Genomic DNA, 15,805 nt, shown 5'->3' with positions numbered 1-15,805 from the left:
GAGCAAGCTTAAGAGCAGTCGTCACCCCCGTAGATGAACTCGCCATCGCTGTTCTCACAACCACAAGTTCCATCGTCAGGAGACTTGATGCATCCCGTGCCCACGCCAGAGGCCGCTCCGGAGTCGTCCCAGAAGAAAGTCCAGCAGTCGCTATCAGACTCCAGGTCTGAGCTGGTGGGAACCTCGCAAGTGTAGGCAGAGCAGGTTCCGTACGGAGCACTTTACACAATCAGTAAGGATGGCCCATATCGTGGAAGCGAGGCTTGATTGGTGTCCTTACCCGTGGCTGTCGTCGTGGGAATGATCCGTCTCGAAGACCGCAAAAGTCTGCGTCTCGTGGGTTCGGGTGTTGTAAGCACACTCAGCGGCTTGGATGTCATCCGAGGTCTTTGAAGCAGAGCTGTGATACGAGAGTCAGCTTGCTCCTTCAAAGAAGAGGAAATCGGAAGAACTCACCAGTTCAGCGTCTTTGGGCATTTGCCTTTGGTGTTGGAGGTGGCTGGATCCAAGGTGGCATTCGCACACGCCAGCGTGAGCGCAAGGCCGATGAAAGAACGGAACAACATTGTCCGGTTGAATGCTTTGAAGGTAATGACTGGCTTGAATGGAACTGTGGTTGGTCTTGGAGTCGAACCTGTACTCAGTGTCGCCGCATCCCATTCTTATAGCATGTCTTTTCCAGGCCCGTCTGATTGGCATCCCCACCGCAAGTGCCATTCTTTACGATCGCACCAGCTTTGCGGCATCACTGTCTGAGAGTAAGAGGCTGTGGTACGTCGCGTAGAGTAAAGCGTCCGATTAGCCGAGCAGTAGCCGGTCTGCTATAGGCGTAGACAAGGGTCGGGATCCGGCTCTCGTTCGGCTTTCATCTATGTGAAGCCTTCCTCTGTTTCAGAGTGGTAGCTGCTGGAAATGCCGGTCCGAACAGAAATCCACACTGGTCTCGACACTTCTGCGTCTGTTCAATCGTAAACGTCACGGCTCCCAGCTTAATTTCAGCTAAGTCTTTGGTGCCACGAGATGGCGTGTCCTTCGGGGAACAAGCCAATGCTTGATTCGCATTAAGCATTGTGTAAGACACGAAAGATTCTTGGGTAGATGTCGAGGCCGGACACGTGTGCATCTGAGTGTCTCAAGCCTCGAGAGGGACTTCTTCCACCACCATGGCCCATTCGAAAATCAGATCAGCCAATTCCTGAGGTAGTCTCCTGTTCACGGCAAGCGAAGAGCGGTATTGAATTTCTTTTTCAGCCTTCTTTCGAATAGGATCCAGCACCCGCAGCAAAGGACCAGCGTCAGACGCCATGTCTTCCCACGAGGTCACGAGAAGTCTCCAAGAAGATGCAAAGTCCCAGTACTCGTCTTTGCCGTCTATGTTCGAATGCACGTCCAGCATTTGGAGCAATCGGGCATCGATGTCTGCCACCAGGCGTTCAAGGTGACGGGGAGGAACCCTACCTCGATTGAGAACGAACACTTTGGCCTTGACAGTGGCGAGGAGCGAAAAGGCTGTAGAATGGCTGGCAGATCTCAACGCGATGTCAAGGAGATTTCTGATCTTGCCCGTAAAGTGGTGGTGAGAATACTCGTGGACCGGTCTCGCTTCATTCGCCGCTGCGGGCAATGTCTCCTTGAGATAGTTGGCAAAGTCATCGAAATCGCGAATCCGCATGGTCGATATAAGCTTATGGAAGTTGGAATAATCATATGCTTCAATCATCAGATATAGACCTTCCCATTCGCCCCAATATCAACCTATGGCTTACCTGTCAAATCTGCTACATTGCGATACCAGCCCCCATCCGAGTTTTCGGACACATTTCTCTCAAACTCATCAACTTCGCGTCGTAGTCGAGACATCCTCTCCTGTATGGCAATCTCGGCATCCAGCATGATTCGATCAATCTCAGCCACGGTTTGCTGGACAGCTTTCGCGCTTTGTATTGGCAAGGATGACCGATATGTATTGCCGAGTATTGAGGAGTAACGTCCGAAGCGTTCGCATTGATCTGTGATATTTTGCCTGCATTCTGGGGCCATGCTGATTGTGGACATTTTGGTGTTTCGCAATTCTGGTTTGAGTAGTGGGTTGCCATATGTCGAAGAGGAGAACGTGTTCACATCTGCGAGCTCCTCAACGGCCTCGAACGGCAGCGCGTGCTGCAGAGCATCATTCTCCATGAGAGCCAGGTGTGGAGTGGCGATTGCCGAGATTCAGATGTGATAGCGAGTTGGAGTTGAAGGTCACGAAGTCAGGAGGAGGAATCCCGCGAGATGCAGCTTTCAGCCCTCATACGCTGACTAACCATAGCATTAACGCAGGAGGCAGGTAAGGGGAGCAAGGAGACGATGCTCAATCAGTCTAGTAAAGGTATCTCAATCGAAGCTATATGAGCTGTGATATGCGGCGCCGCGCTCTAGTGGTATCATACAAATGAGAAGATGTCTCGTTGATCGTAAAGTCAATTCAGTCTTTCATGCAAATCCATTTCCAACACGTTCTCCCCGTACAGCTTATGACCAGAACCAGCCCTTCTTCTTGGTCTTGTCTTCTGCATCTTGTTGGTATTGCTCGAGATGCTCCTTCGCCGTGTGTACGCTCTCGCTAGTCTCCTCCCTGCCATCAGCGAAGCGCTTCTTCAAGACGATCTTCGTGGTGATTGTGCCGTCTGGCAATCGTGTGGTCTCCGTAGTGGTCAGGGCAGACAGGACTTCGGGCTTCTGCTGGGCCACCGGCTTCTCTTCGACTCTTTCGCCGACCATCCTATCAAGATTCTCGCGCTCTTGCTCCAGTCTCTCCACGGTGTCTAGCAAGTCTTCGTCGGGTACTCCAGGGAACTGTGCATCCTTTTGGTTGACTTCATTGAAACGTTTGATTAAACCTAACCTGCGCTCCATTTTCTCGATTGTGTCGTCGTCGAAATCGTTGAAGTCGAAGAGGCGTCGGACAACTTCTTGTTTATGCAGGTCATCATCTGGAAGTTTGCTCTTCATGATCGCGGCGTCCAAGACTCGGAGTCGTCCATCCTCTTGTTGCAGTAGTCCTTCGACATCACCATGGACCCTGTACCACTCGTCAAGCATGTCTGCTGCGGTGTCAATGTCAAACTCGTTCAGTGCTTGGACTAAAGCATTCCACTTTTGACTTTGCTGATCAAGCCTCCTACTCTCTTCCTCGAGGGCGTTCTTTTGAAATGGCGTCAACTGGGAATCGTTCGATAGCGCATTCGACGACCGAATGTAAGGCGAGTCATAAAGATCTTGCTCAGTTGCTGGTTGAATTCTGTACGGCATGATTTCCTCGATTGGCTCAGCTTCGATATCTGAGGTAGCCTTTGTCGCCACCTCAGACATTAAGTCGGAGAAGTCTTTGTAGAGTGCGGTGTGCCAACCTCTGGCTTGTTCGGGATTCAACGCCAGATCCTGCTTGTGTTGTCTTATCGTCTCGACGATTGACCCGTTTCTGGAGGACTGGAGTATGTTCTTGGACTCGGCCTCGTTGTACGCGCGAGGAAGGAGCGGGGGAAGGATGCCACGGCACTGAAGGCTTAGTAACCACTCGAGACCGGGACCATAATATGTGGACTGAGGCTTCCCATGAAGCGCTCTCATACCAACGCGTTCCCTCGATTCCATTGGCTTGTCGAGTGTAGCATCCATGAGATCCTCAAAAGCGGCCCTCCACTTTGCACCTTCTAAGCCTAGGTCGGGATATGCCTCCAGTCGGATCGGCGAGTATGGGCTACGCTTGAACCAGTCAACCGACAACCAGCGTGGCTGAGGAGCGAGCCATCGCCAGCTATCGGCAGTCGGTAGCTTGTCACCAGTCTCTGGCATGTAGTACCAAGCACCGCCCAACGCCAGCATAGGACTTGCCAGTCGGTCCAAATACCCGAGCATGCTCTCTGGATCGTTGAACAAAGCTTTAATCTTTGCTCTAGGAACATGCGCGTTCCGCCGTTGGGCTTCGGCCAGTATTGTAGTTGTTGCATTGAAGGCATCACGCCGCTCTTGTTCGGTGCTTCTCAACAGCTCGAGCTGAATATGATCGGGTGTATCATCGCTGCCCGTCCATCCACGAGAGATCTCCAGCTCCTCTTCTCGTGAGCGTTCCTGCTCGCGCTGCATCTTGGCCCGGAGGTCGGCGACGTTGGTAGGAAAGTTCTTGAATCCGTCCGTGAGAGCATGGAAATTCGAGTCGACAAATCTCTTGAACGCGCTAAATGGACTCGAGGCCGTGTTATCGTCGTTGCGAAGCTCCTTCTCTAGGCGCCGGCCCTCGTTCTTGAGATCGGTAAAGAACTTGTCGTGCTCGTCCTTGATGCTCTTCAGCCACTTATCGTTCCATGGCCAGGACTCGTCCCGGCCGTCGTCGTCTCTACCGTTGGCGCCCATCCTGTCGATATCGATGGAGGTCGTTGTCTTGAGTCGTGTTTCACGAGCAGCGGTGGAGCTGAGCTGGTTGGCTCATGGCGGGGCGAGGGGATGGATCTTAGCCGAAGCACGGGCCAGGCGCTAGCCAACGTCCGATAAGGCCGACTTTCACGTGGCTTTCTTTCTTCTCCTTCACATGAACACTCATGCAACTTATTTCACGTGCAAGACTTTTCTTATACCATGGCATGCCACTGGAGTGCCATGTCTCGCGATGGAGAATCTCTCACATCAATACAACGTCGAGATAATGCACCGGCATTCAAGCCAAACAAAAGTCAAAACACTGCTGTCCCCAAGGAGTGAGATCTGTTGGGCTCCTCATACATCCCCTGATCGACTCTCGTGCAGCCTGCCTCTGCTTGCGGCTCGCTATCATTATGCCGGCTCCTCCTGTCCTCCCTTTGGCCGAGTCACCACTTGTCTAATCACTTCTTCTAACATTGCAACGCGAAGCCGTCTCTCATCATCAATGACAGAGGAAACGAACCCATATCTGTTGACATATTCGGCCTCATCATGTAGTCCGAATTCCTGGAGGCCACAGGTACCCGAGAGCGCAACCACGAGCGGCATCCTGCGAATCATGTTTTTACACGGCCGATCTAACAGGTTCCACAGCGACAGACCTCGTGAGTCGACGATTATCTGGAGCTGTCGCAGTCTTGGGCAGATATTGCTGAGGTCCAACTTCGCGGGCGAGTCATACTCGTTCCAGTCGAGTTGAAGGAGCCGGATGTGTTCCAAGAAGCCGGGCGAGAGCAAGCAAAAGCGATGGAAGTCGCGCCAGAGTCGAAATTTGCTGTGCTCCGCAAGGTGTTGCATCGTCTCTGAAAGATACTGGCTGTTCACAAGTCTCCGTTCGACAGCGCTTGGTGACTGTGTTGTGTCAGTTCTAGATCAGAGTTGGGACACCTCAGCAACGTACGCTTTTGTCCCGTCTTAACACGACCCTTGGCTTAGCTCGACTGTCAAGTTCCATCATGAAGGAACTTAGCGATAGAGAGATTGTCTTGCCAGGGCCGTAGACGAGGTTGTAGACCAGAAAGCGCACCTCCAGCGGCAGTCTCCAAAAGTGGCAGTCCTCTGATGACACTGACATTCTGTAGGATGTTTTTGAAGCCGCGAAAAGAGCTTACGGATAGTGCAGTCTCAAGTAGCGCCGGTCAGCCAAGGGATGGATTCAGCAAAGCAGGCAAACCTCAGGCAGCACCAGGCTGCAGACGGTAGATGCCGCATTCCTCCCTCCAAAGGTACTATATGTGGCAAGGCATGTGTCCACCCTTACTCTCTAATAGAGCATTCGTTCAAACAACGGGCCCAGAAATGATTCGATGTGAGAGAAAAGCCACAGTCAAACAGCAATATGCAATGTTCCTATGCATCGACTCCGCCGCATCGCCCACGTGGTTTTCTATCTACCTATCATCCTTCGGACTTCTTGCAATCCAACATCACTTGCATCAGGGCTGTGGACCAAATTGACTGGACCGGGGTGACACGCGGCGCCTACTGAGGACTGTCCACGCACGTATGCGCAGCCTTGGGCGGCCTCTCGATATATGGCATCCTGTGCCACTCAAAGACACTAGTGCTTCATTCTGGGTCTTCCCTAGATGCTGGCATGCGGCGCGTATCTCCAACGCCGATTGCATTCAAAAGTCAGCACGACACTCTCTGAAAGCGTTGTACTTGTTCTAACATCTTGCGCCAAACAAATAGCGGCCTTTCGCACTACCAACAGTCGGGACAATCTGGTCATCGTCTCCTGGAAAGCACATACCTTTTCATTTGCTAAGATCCCTAGTCTTGGACCATCTGCCCTCGTTTGATCACTCGAATCCGTCCACAAGGCTGCCATGTCAAACGCATTGGTCAGAACATCGGTTCGTCCACCCACAGTGAATCAACGCCCAAAAAAGTGAGCCATTCCATGCAATTAGGGGGCCACAGAACTGACTCCAATCAAGATTCGACTACACCGACCAGGTCACCGTCAATGTCGGGACTGCAGAGAACCGTTTCATGGTGCACAAAGACGTCCTCATGCATCGCTGTTCCTTCTTCCAAAATGCCTGCGCCCACGCTCTCCAACAATCCAACGAGCAGACAATTTGGCTGCCAGAGGTTGACCGAGAAACCTTCCAATGCTATCTACAGTGGGCTTACAGCGGCAAAGTCGTCGTCGCAACGATCCTGGCCGATGACAATAACATGTCACCCCGACTCAGTTCTTTGGTGCGACTTTACGCAATGGCAATCCACGTCGACAACCTTGATCTGAAAAATGCTACTGTCAACACCTTTCTGGAAACTTTGGAGCAGTCCAACAAAAGCCCAACTCTCGAAAGCATCAAGCTGCTCTGGTCCTCGACGCCGAACGGCTGCAAGCTACGCCAAGCGGTGGTAGACTGGTTCGCCTTCAATTCGACCGGCCAATGGTTGGAGCGCTGGAGGCAGGATATCCCAGACGCATTCTACGCGGAGTTGGGAATCACCATGGCGAAGGCGAATTGGGACAAGAGTCGGGTTCGCAATCCACTGCTGTGGTCGAACTGGAGTCACTACTATGAGCTCGATGACGAGCTCGCTTCTGCTGAAATCGACGACCTCAGCGAGCGAGTCTCGGCTATCATGCAATAATGGGTTCGCCCCGTTTTGTAGCGCCAATGACTGTGGGAGAGCGTTCTTGATGCGTTTGTGGTTTTGCTGTGTCTGCTTTTGATGTTTCGAAATTTGCTTACTGCTGTCCAGGAAATGATTCATATGCAGCTTTGGGAAATGGAACTACAGTTCAACAAGTCAGTTTCGTCCTCTTCATATGAGAGCCCGTTAGCGCTGTTCCTACACGGTGTGCCATGTGAGCTTTTCATTCACTCAATGACTAACCTCACTTCACATGAACCCAATCTCGTTTCACTTCACTTCACCCACGATTCACATGTGCTTCTACCTCATCCTCTATCCTTCTTCCTCTTCGTCCTCAATCACAACACCACTGTACTGAATCAGAAGAGAGGCAAAAATGGCGGCCCCAATGGCGCGCAAACGAACCCAGTACGTATACAAACATCTTCACAGCAACAAAACACTAACAATTCCCGCAGCGACTACCACACCCAACACCTCGTCCCCCTCAAGATCGGCCCAGAAACCACCCTCATCTGGCTCTACCCCAGCATCCTGACCACGAACTCCAAATTCTTCCTCAAAGCCCTCTCCGAACCCTGGCGTGCAACCCAAACCAACGCCCTCACCCTCCCGGGCGTCGACCTCACAATCTTCAACCACTACATCAACTGGTGCCACCTCGGCGACCTAGACCTCGTCCTAGAAAAACTCCCCGTCGACGCGAGCAACGAGGCGTGCACGCAGCGCTTCCACATCCTCACGCACATCTTCGTGCTCGCGGATCAGCTGGACGACAAGGTCCTGCGGAACGCGTGCATGGACAGCGTCCTCGGCCTCGCGGCGGAGACGGGGTGGCGGCCGGGTGATACGACCATCATGCTGGCGTTCAGCGCCCTGCCGGAGACGAGTACGCTTTGCAGGTTTTTCTTGTCGATGATGCGCTCTCCGGGATTCCGGTTGAGTGGTTGATGGAGCGTAAGGGGAGTTTGCCGGAGGCGTATTTGGAGGTGCTGCTGTTTGGGTGGGCGAGGGCTTCGACGGAGAGGGATGTGGCGAGGGAGAATCCGGTGGATGTGGGGAGGTGTGTTTATCATGAGCACGATGAGCATGTGGGGAAGGGGGAGAGTTGTTTGAAAGATGAGGTTGCGAAGAGTGTGGGTGGTAAGACGACGGGGGTGAAGACGACGCCGAAGAGGAAGAGGCTTTAGATGGGAGGTCATAAGCTGGAGATTGGTGCTGGGACTGTGGGTGTTTCGGTTGGTGCATTGCTCGAAGATGTTGTGCATGGGGGACTGGGCTCGTTGCTCCCTTTAAGCAAATACTAGCTCCATTGTTGAGTGCTATTATGGCGGAAGCATTGCTCAATCATCAAAGACTGTTATTTGAATTCTCTGTCTCAATCTAAGTCAGATGGGTCAATACTAAACTCGCCATCGCCTTTCTCATCGCCCTTATTCTCATCGACCTTCTTCTCATCACCCCTCTCATCGCCCTTCTCCCCACCATCCTTATCACACCCAACCTCCCCATCGCCATCCCCACCACCCACCCGCTCCTCCTCAACCTTCCTCTTCTTCTCCGCCTCCTCCCTCCTCAACCTCTCCAACCTCCCCCTAACAGCCGGACTAAAATCCCTCCCCGCCAACTCATAAAACCCCCGCTCATTCCACGGAAACCCCTTCCCCTTCCCTTTAACCTCCTCAAACCCATCCAGCATCATCTCAACCCACCACTCATGCTGTTTTAGCTTCCTCCGAATCGCCTCCTTCATGATGAGATCCACCGGCGTCAGGAGGCGCTGCGGCGGGGGGCGGAGTTCCTTGGGACCGTACGTTGTGATGAGTTTGGAGATTTGTGGTGGGGTGAGGGTCTTGTCGTCTTCGGGGCTGTAGAGGCGTTCGTAGCCGGCGATGGGTTGTGGAGACAGGGAGCCGCCTAGGACGTGCGAGAGGGCGGATTCCGGCGGGATGTCGCGCGGCACGCGGCCTTTGTGGCGCCAGTAGAGTTCGTACATGTCGGCTTCTTCGAGGGGGAGGGGCCAGGCGTGCGGTTCCTCGTCGCGCTCGACGTCTTGGATGGGCGACCAGTTTTTCAGGACGCGCCAGAGCGGCGTGAAGGATGTCTCGGAGATGAGGAGTTGGCGGAGGGAGCTGCCGACGTAGGCGATCCAGTGTTGGGCGGGGTTGATGGGGTTGAAGGGTTCGAGGGTGTGGCCGGGGTCTGTGAGGGCCATGTCGATTTTGAGGAAGAATTGGGTGGCGATTTTGAGGGCTTCGGTTGTCATGTAGGTTTCGCTGTGCATGAGGGCGATGCGGTGGGCGTTGAGGGGGAGGTCGAGGATGAACCACATGCGCTGAAGGGATGTTAGCAGATTCTGAATAGCTTGGGAGTGAAGTACTTACCTGGAGAGGATCCATAATAGCTGGACTCACTCTCAATCCTCGAGCTCCCAGCGAGATGATCATGTCCTTGCAGATGAGATTGCGATACACCACCATCTGCAACCATCTCAAGCTGGGCACATCTCTCGAGCCCTGAGCAATCTGATTATAATCCGCCTCGACATCAGGACCACCACGTTGCTTGACAGCGCTCGCCTTCTGCTTCTTCTCAGGATCCTTGATACACAATTGCTTGTAGCATCTCCACGGAAAGATCTGATCAGCCTTTGGCGCCCACGTCCGCATGCTCGCCAGGATGAAAGCCGTCGCTTCTTTGTTGAACTTGTAATGAAACCATTTGGAGATTGCGTAGAGGTCAATTAATGCGGGCATGGGCAGGTAGCTGACGAGGATCATGCAGAGAGCGTCGTCTCTGACGAAGGAATCCAGCAAGCTGAACTTCTTCTGTTTTCTGACGAACTCCATGGCTTTGGCTCTCTTTTCTGGCGTCAGTCCTGAAAGCAACCTCATCGCAGCATGGATGTGCCCCTTCCCCTTCCCCGGGTCTGCAGTTTTGGGAGCCGGAAGTGGAGTAGCATTCATCACATTGGGAGGAAATGCAGCAGTCTTCGGAGTGAAGCCGGCCTCGATACTATCCGGCGTCTCCTTGATCTTCGGCGTGCCAACAGAATCATAGTAAATCTCAATCTTCTTTTCCGCATTCCCTGTCCGCGTGCGCTTGACAGGAGGCTCATTGACCGGCAGCGGGATATCGGTACGGACCTTGAGCGGCTCGAAGTGTCCCTTGTTGAACTTCTCAGGCGACACATCCATCCGCCGCTTATGTAGCTTGCCACCTGGATGCAGCACCGGTGACGAAAGCTGCGACACGTCTTGTTCATCTGGTGCTTGTTGTGTTGGACGCTCACGGTCCCTCGAAGGGAGCGTGAAGCTGATCGTCGTAAGCGCCGTAGAGGTGCTTGTACTGCTCGAATCTTCCGTCTCGCGTGGTATGACCTGGTCGGGTGTGGTCTGGCATGGCGAAGTCGGCTGGCTTGCGGAAGGAGGAGTGGCGCTTGGTGCTGTGGACTGGTCCCATGGGTTCGGGGGGTGGTGGTGTTCCAAGGATGTGGGCCTGAAATAAGTCAGTCAAGACCATCCTCAGAACTATTTTAGTCTTACACTTGCCTCGGGGACGTATTCGCTGTATGGGTTTGGCTTGACTCGGTGCTCAAACTGCTTGTGTGAACTGTGTCGTCTGGATAGTGGGTTGGTGCTGTAGCCGTGGCTCTTGGCGTAGACGCTGCTGGAGCGACTTGATCCGTCGCTGTATCGCTCGTCACCGTATCTTCCATCTCCGTATCGGTCGCCACCGTCATCATAAGCCCGAGACCCACGACGGGGGTGTCTGTTTCCGGCGGCGGGGTGAGGGGCTCTTGGGGCGGGTGTGTCATCTCGGCGGCGGTGCCTCCTATGGGCGTGCCTCTCTGCTCTGGCTCTGCGCTCGAGGTCGTCGACGAGCTTCTCTGATTTCGCGGCAGCTTCTTCCTTGGCCTTCGCTTCGGCCTTCTTCCTCGCCTTCTTGGCTTGGTTTTTGGGTCGGTGCCAGCTGCCGTCGAAGTTCTTGTAATGTGTTAAGCTGAAGGTTAGCAGTCAGTTGAGCTAAATAAATTCGGGTGACAGTCGGCCGACTTACCTGATATACGTCGAAGCAAGAAAGGCCACAGTAAAGTAGTAAAGTCGGCCGATTCCCATTGTCGCCTTCAGCAATTGTTGGTGCTTCTTGATAACGCCTTATTCGAAGGTGGTTGTCATGGACAAGAGGTGGACAATAGTAAGAGTGGGGCCAGACCTCTGTTTTGACTAACCGGTTGCCAGGGTCGGCTGACCGTGCGCGGCTTCCGAAATAGGCAGGCACGTGAACGCGAGTGAATGTCGAAGTGAGAATTCGTCGATCTGTCCCTCCATCGAGCCAAATCGGCTTGAAGTGCCACCGCAGCGATCAATGATATTAGCATGCGACCGTTGCATAGACGTCAGTCTACGTCGATGGGTGGAACCGGCACAACGGAGGGGGCGCACGCGGCACGTCGAGACAGGAGTTGACAAGTTCACTGCAGTCTGACAGTGTCACATTCGGTTTTGAGCAAACAAAAACTTACGCTGAGTTGAGCGTTGGTATCATCAAAATCATCCACGGGCCTGTTGAAACGACCTCTCCGCCCAATCATCAAACCGCCAACTTGATCCCTTTTTTTCATCTGACGCCATGTGCTCCCCATAACACCTCAAGACACCAATTGACCGACTTTTCATCCCCTACCATCATACAGCTTATCTTCGATTCAGCAAGCTCAAGAACTCTTCCCTGGTCTTTGCGCGCGCACGCATCGCGCCAAGCATGCAGCTGGTAGTTGTCACGGAACCGGATTTCTGCACGCCTCGCATCACCATGCACATGTGCGTGCTCTCCATGACCACTGCAACGCCCTGAGGTTTCAAGACCTCGGAAAGGGCGAGTGCAACTTGTTTTGTCAGTCGCTCCTGTACTTGAAGACGTCTACTGAACATCTCGGCGATTCGAGCGAGCTTCGAAAGGCCAATGACTCGACGAGATGGAATGTAGCCGATGTGCATCTGCGATGAAGTCAGTGATTATCCTCAGTTCAGAAAGACGTCTAGCCTCACCTTTCCAGTAAAAGGCACCAAGTGGTGCTCGCACAAGCTGTACACCTCGATGTCCTTGACAATCACTAACTCATCGTGATCTTCGTGGAAGACAGCGTTGTTGACGATATCCCTCAAGTTCTCTTCATAGCCCTTGGTGAAGAACATCATAGCTTTGGCGTATCTTTCTGGCGTTCCATGTAAACCCTCTCTGTCTGGGTCTTCTCCAATACACTCCAGCATCGTTCTCACAGCTCCCGCCAACTTCTTTAATCTCGCCTCTGCCTCTTCTGGACTGTCGCGCTCACGCAGTCTGTCTAGCGTTCCAGTGCTCGGCCATGACAGACCGTCAAAGTCTACGGTGGGATTTGAAGTGAAAGGCGATATCGAGCGGCTCGTAGCTGGCGGCGTCGGAGGTGCCTCGTCGGGGCCGTCTCTGGACGCAATTCGCATTTCAATGTCCTCGATATCCTGGTCCTCTACCTCCACATACTGCTTAGGCAGATCCCTCTTCTGCTCTGGTGACCCATTCGGCTTGCTTTGCGGGGAGGATCGGAAAGCGAGCGGGTTCTCCAGCTCAGCGAGATCGAGTGGCTCTTTGCGCGGTCCCATGGAGCGCTGGATGGCCGCCATTGCGCTCTTACGTTCTTCGTGGTCCCTCTCGATAGTAGCCATGGGGTGGAGAGGAGAGTGGCCGTTGACGAGGTATGGCGGGATGGGTTTGGGCCTCGGGGCGTGGTGGGCGTTGGATGAGTCTTCCATGGGGTGGCTGAGTAGGTTGGTGTAGTTACGAAGTGCAGCCGGAGCAGGAAGCCAGGGTCACACCAATCCCAGAAGTTGGCTTTGGCGTGATTAAAAGTCCGTGAGAAGTGTGGGTGGGTGGGACGGAGGAGGGTCTACTACTAGAGGTAGTAGTTGGAGAAGGATGCTTCGACGTAGTAAAATAGGAAGTCCATCACACAAAGACCCTCCGCTACTAGGTACACATGGCGATGGTTATATCCTCGACGCGAGTAAGATGGACCGCTGGTCGGAGTCCGGGACAAGCTGAAGTCTTCGTTTTTTCGCCGCTCGAGGTGAGTGAATTCGGCGGACGCAATGCCCCAAACGCTCCAAAAGACGCACGCGGCTATGTCATTCGCCCGCCGTAGCCGTTGCCGGTGCTAAGCGAGCTGCCCCTCCCCAGCCAGCCAGCGCGACTTCAGTCCTGCGCTCACCTCCATCACTCTCTCTCCTCTCCGCCATCGACATCTGAAACTGACCACCCGGCGGCATCACAAAATTACAGTCACTGCGAAGCTGAGGCTTGCGACGATGAGTTCGACCGGTTTTTCGCATGCGGCGGCATGTCCTGAGCGCCACTTTCTGCCTCGCGTTTCGTCGATCAGCTGTACGGCTGACTCCTCGCTCCATCGCTCCTCTTGTTTGGGCTGAGCTGGAGTTTTCGAACTCCGTCGGCACATGGCCCTCTCTCAATGCTTCCTACCATCATTAGGGTCCTCTGCAACGACAGGTCGTACCGGAACGATGTCCCAATCTGACCCTGAACACGGTCTTCGGAGTCCACAAGCTTCCAGCTTCCCCGACCCATCTTAACAACCCACGAATCCCCAGACGCCGGGCATTGGACGGACGTACCTGCAGCAGTGTATGCAGGTGCTCATCGTATATAGATTCATCTTCGTGACTGTCCTATGTTTTGCTTGAGCAACTCGGCCATTACGGTCCTACGTCGCGCATGCGCCGAGCGGCATCTCACAGGACTACAATCCGGGCAACCTACAACGAAGCAAAAAGCACATCCGAGTGTGACCCAAGCCTCGACGGCATGGAGGTGCTGATGATTTAACATTGCCACAGACGGCAGCGCAGATGAACGATGCATGATTCGACTACTACGGCGTGGTACGAAGCCCGGAGCAATACCATATCTTGTGTCACTCGAGTGGGTATCATAGCGGAGGATTGGCCGCTCGAAGGCCTCGAACGCATGATCTGCCATCGAGCCTGTGGCTGTTTCCAGCAGCGAGCTGAGCTTTCGACTAATCTTAGGTTTTGGTGGTCATTCTCCTCGAAGTTGGTGCTGCAGTCTGAAGCCCTTGGTCGGTGAAAGCGAAAGGCGAAGGAAGCCTGCAGGGCACAATCGCCGGCCACGCTGCAGCTTCCACGTGATCAAGGTCAAGTGTGCTGCAACGAGCATGATGAACTAAGCAGATGCTTTCCGGGCGCTGTCTAGGGTACTATCGAGACCATAGAGTCTGCGTGTGGTCTCTGTCGCAAAAGCTGGCTGGTTTTCCTGCAGGCGTCGGCTTTTGCTTCCTTCGCACGGCGTCGAGCGACCGAGCATGGAGCCAAGAGAACGCAACGAGGCGATTCACCGTTCACTTGTGGATGGGAAGTACAGTCATTTGGCCCTCTTCCATTCGAGTCGTGAGAGCAGACTCCAACAAAGGCTCACCCATAGAGTCGGTCGACCAGCGCGCCAAGCGGAAAAGAGGGGCACTGACCAAGCACGCCCTCGGCCTACAATTGCGGCTGCAGTACGGCGAAGGCGCCGCGTGTGGGCGGCAGCGTCGAGGTGAGTGTTGAGAGTGATAGCGATCGCAGTGCCCGGAGCCGTCGCCAGGACATTTCTCGTTCATCAGCTTCACTGTTCCCCCCCGTTCTGCCTGTTCTTTGTTGTTGCTGGCGCTCGCGGTCCGCTTCTGCACCAGCACCGCCCTATCATCTTCCCCGAACCTTCCCTTGCGCTGCTATGCGCACCTTGATTCTGCCGTATGGACGGGTCATCGCTGGGTAAATCCGAGCATCAGCGGAGGGCCAAGGGCGAGGACAGCAGACGGAGTCGTTCGCGCAGTCGAGGCAGAGGCAGAGAGGGTGCCCAAGTCTCCAGGTCGCCAACACGTGGTGACCAGCGCGAGGCTGCTGGCGTCAGAGCCCCCAAGCCTCCGCACCATCAATCTTCGGAGCACGCCCACCACCGCCAGCGCTCCTCCTCGCCCACTCGCCATCGCCACCATCATCGATATCACAGGAGCGAGAGCAGGAGACGTTCGCAGTCGCGCACTCGTCGTCGGCACATTGCCGAAGATCCTGACCGTCCACCGGGCCGCCAAGAACGAGGTGCTGACCATACCGCTCACCATCGCCGTCAAGCCGAATCGCCCACGTCACACAAGCGACGCCGCACACGCTCGCCCTCCACTTCCAGGCCGCACCATCACCATCACAAACGCCACCGCAGCCGCAGCGCCGCCGCATCGCCATCTCGATCGAGACAGCCGACTTCCACGGTGTATCGGGAAGCCAGGTCACCTCGACCTGCCCGGGAAGGAGACAGTCTGGCGGACAAGCGGTCAAGTGCTGAATACACCGAAAGACATCATCGACGACGTCGCTCACCATCGCTCGACGGAAAGGATCGTGGCCCTCACAGAGAAAAGAGACCGTCATCTGCAGACAGGCATCGAAGAAGGGAAGAACCAGAGGAATACCATCGTCGCGGTTCCGATCGTCGACGCTCGCGTTCACCACCGCCAGTGAAGGCTCATCGACCTGGAGGAAGCCGCGAACGAACGAATGCTAGTTCCAGGCGAGAGGTGAACGAGGACCGTAGCGAGTCTCGCGCAAAGCGGTCGCCACCACCTCCCAAACACCACGATCGTGGATCTCGCCATCACACTCGCTCTCCT

General features: G+C 54.4%; 8 protein-coding genes across 8 annotated transcripts; 2 read left to right on the top strand and 6 right to left on the bottom strand.

Annotated features, from left to right (window-relative positions):
• Positions 1–8: 8 nt before the first annotated feature.
• On the bottom strand, positions 9–566 carry M409DRAFT_18758 (uncharacterized protein; the record flags this gene model as incomplete). The annotated part of the gene is made up of 3 exons (XM_033804635.1): positions 9–219; positions 281–400; positions 457–566. 3 exons carry the CDS (start codon positions 564–566, stop codon positions 9–11), a joined length of 441 nt encoding a protein of 146 aa, XP_033671673.1.
• A 566-nt stretch (positions 567–1,132) lies between these two features.
• M409DRAFT_18757 (uncharacterized protein) lies at positions 1,133–2,181 on the bottom strand (the record flags this gene model as incomplete). Its single annotated transcript, XM_033804634.1, has 2 exons — positions 1,133–1,710; positions 1,767–2,181. 2 exons carry the CDS (start codon positions 2,179–2,181, stop codon positions 1,133–1,135), a joined length of 993 nt encoding a protein of 330 aa, XP_033671672.1.
• A 333-nt stretch (positions 2,182–2,514) lies between these two features.
• On the bottom strand, positions 2,515–4,471 carry M409DRAFT_63846 (uncharacterized protein; the record flags this gene model as incomplete). Its single annotated transcript, XM_033815798.1, has 2 exons — positions 2,515–4,378; positions 4,440–4,471. 2 exons carry the CDS (start codon positions 4,469–4,471, stop codon positions 2,515–2,517), a joined length of 1,896 nt encoding a protein of 631 aa, XP_033671671.1.
• A 341-nt stretch (positions 4,472–4,812) lies between these two features.
• M409DRAFT_18755 (uncharacterized protein) lies at positions 4,813–5,536 on the bottom strand (the record flags this gene model as incomplete). Its single annotated transcript, XM_033804633.1, has 2 exons — positions 4,813–5,313; positions 5,363–5,536. 2 exons carry the CDS (start codon positions 5,534–5,536, stop codon positions 4,813–4,815), a joined length of 675 nt encoding a protein of 224 aa, XP_033671670.1.
• A 757-nt stretch (positions 5,537–6,293) lies between these two features.
• Positions 6,294–7,077, top strand: M409DRAFT_18754 (uncharacterized protein; the record flags this gene model as incomplete). Its single annotated transcript, XM_033804632.1, has 2 exons — positions 6,294–6,355; positions 6,405–7,077. 2 exons carry the CDS (start codon positions 6,294–6,296, stop codon positions 7,075–7,077), a joined length of 735 nt encoding a protein of 244 aa, XP_033671669.1.
• Positions 7,078–7,459: 382 nt separating this feature from the next.
• On the top strand, positions 7,460–8,273 carry M409DRAFT_18753 (uncharacterized protein; the record flags this gene model as incomplete). The annotated part of the gene is made up of 3 exons (XM_033804631.1): positions 7,460–7,491; positions 7,542–7,985; positions 8,051–8,273. The coding sequence occupies 3 exons, from the start codon at positions 7,460–7,462 to the stop codon at positions 8,271–8,273; spliced, it is 699 nt and encodes a 232-aa protein (XP_033671668.1).
• Positions 8,274–8,461: 188 nt separating this feature from the next.
• Positions 8,462–11,201, bottom strand: M409DRAFT_51038 (uncharacterized protein; the record flags this gene model as incomplete). Its single annotated transcript, XM_033811698.1, has 5 exons — positions 8,462–9,418; positions 9,468–10,398; positions 10,433–10,581; positions 10,629–11,085; positions 11,143–11,201. 5 exons carry the CDS (start codon positions 11,199–11,201, stop codon positions 8,462–8,464), a joined length of 2,553 nt encoding a protein of 850 aa, XP_033671667.1.
• A 579-nt stretch (positions 11,202–11,780) lies between these two features.
• On the bottom strand, positions 11,781–12,875 carry M409DRAFT_51037 (uncharacterized protein; the record flags this gene model as incomplete). Its single annotated transcript, XM_033811697.1, has 2 exons — positions 11,781–12,083; positions 12,135–12,875. The coding sequence occupies 2 exons, from the start codon at positions 12,873–12,875 to the stop codon at positions 11,781–11,783; spliced, it is 1,044 nt and encodes a 347-aa protein (XP_033671666.1).
• Positions 12,876–15,805: the final 2,930 nt, after the last annotated feature.

Source organism: Zasmidium cellare, assembly GCF_010093935.1.
Source record: "Zasmidium cellare ATCC 36951 unplaced genomic scaffold M409scaffold_6, whole genome shotgun sequence".
Lineage (NCBI taxonomy): Eukaryota > Fungi > Ascomycota > Dothideomycetes > Mycosphaerellales > Mycosphaerellaceae > Zasmidium > Zasmidium cellare.
This window is presented reverse-complemented; position numbering and strand designations above follow the sequence as displayed.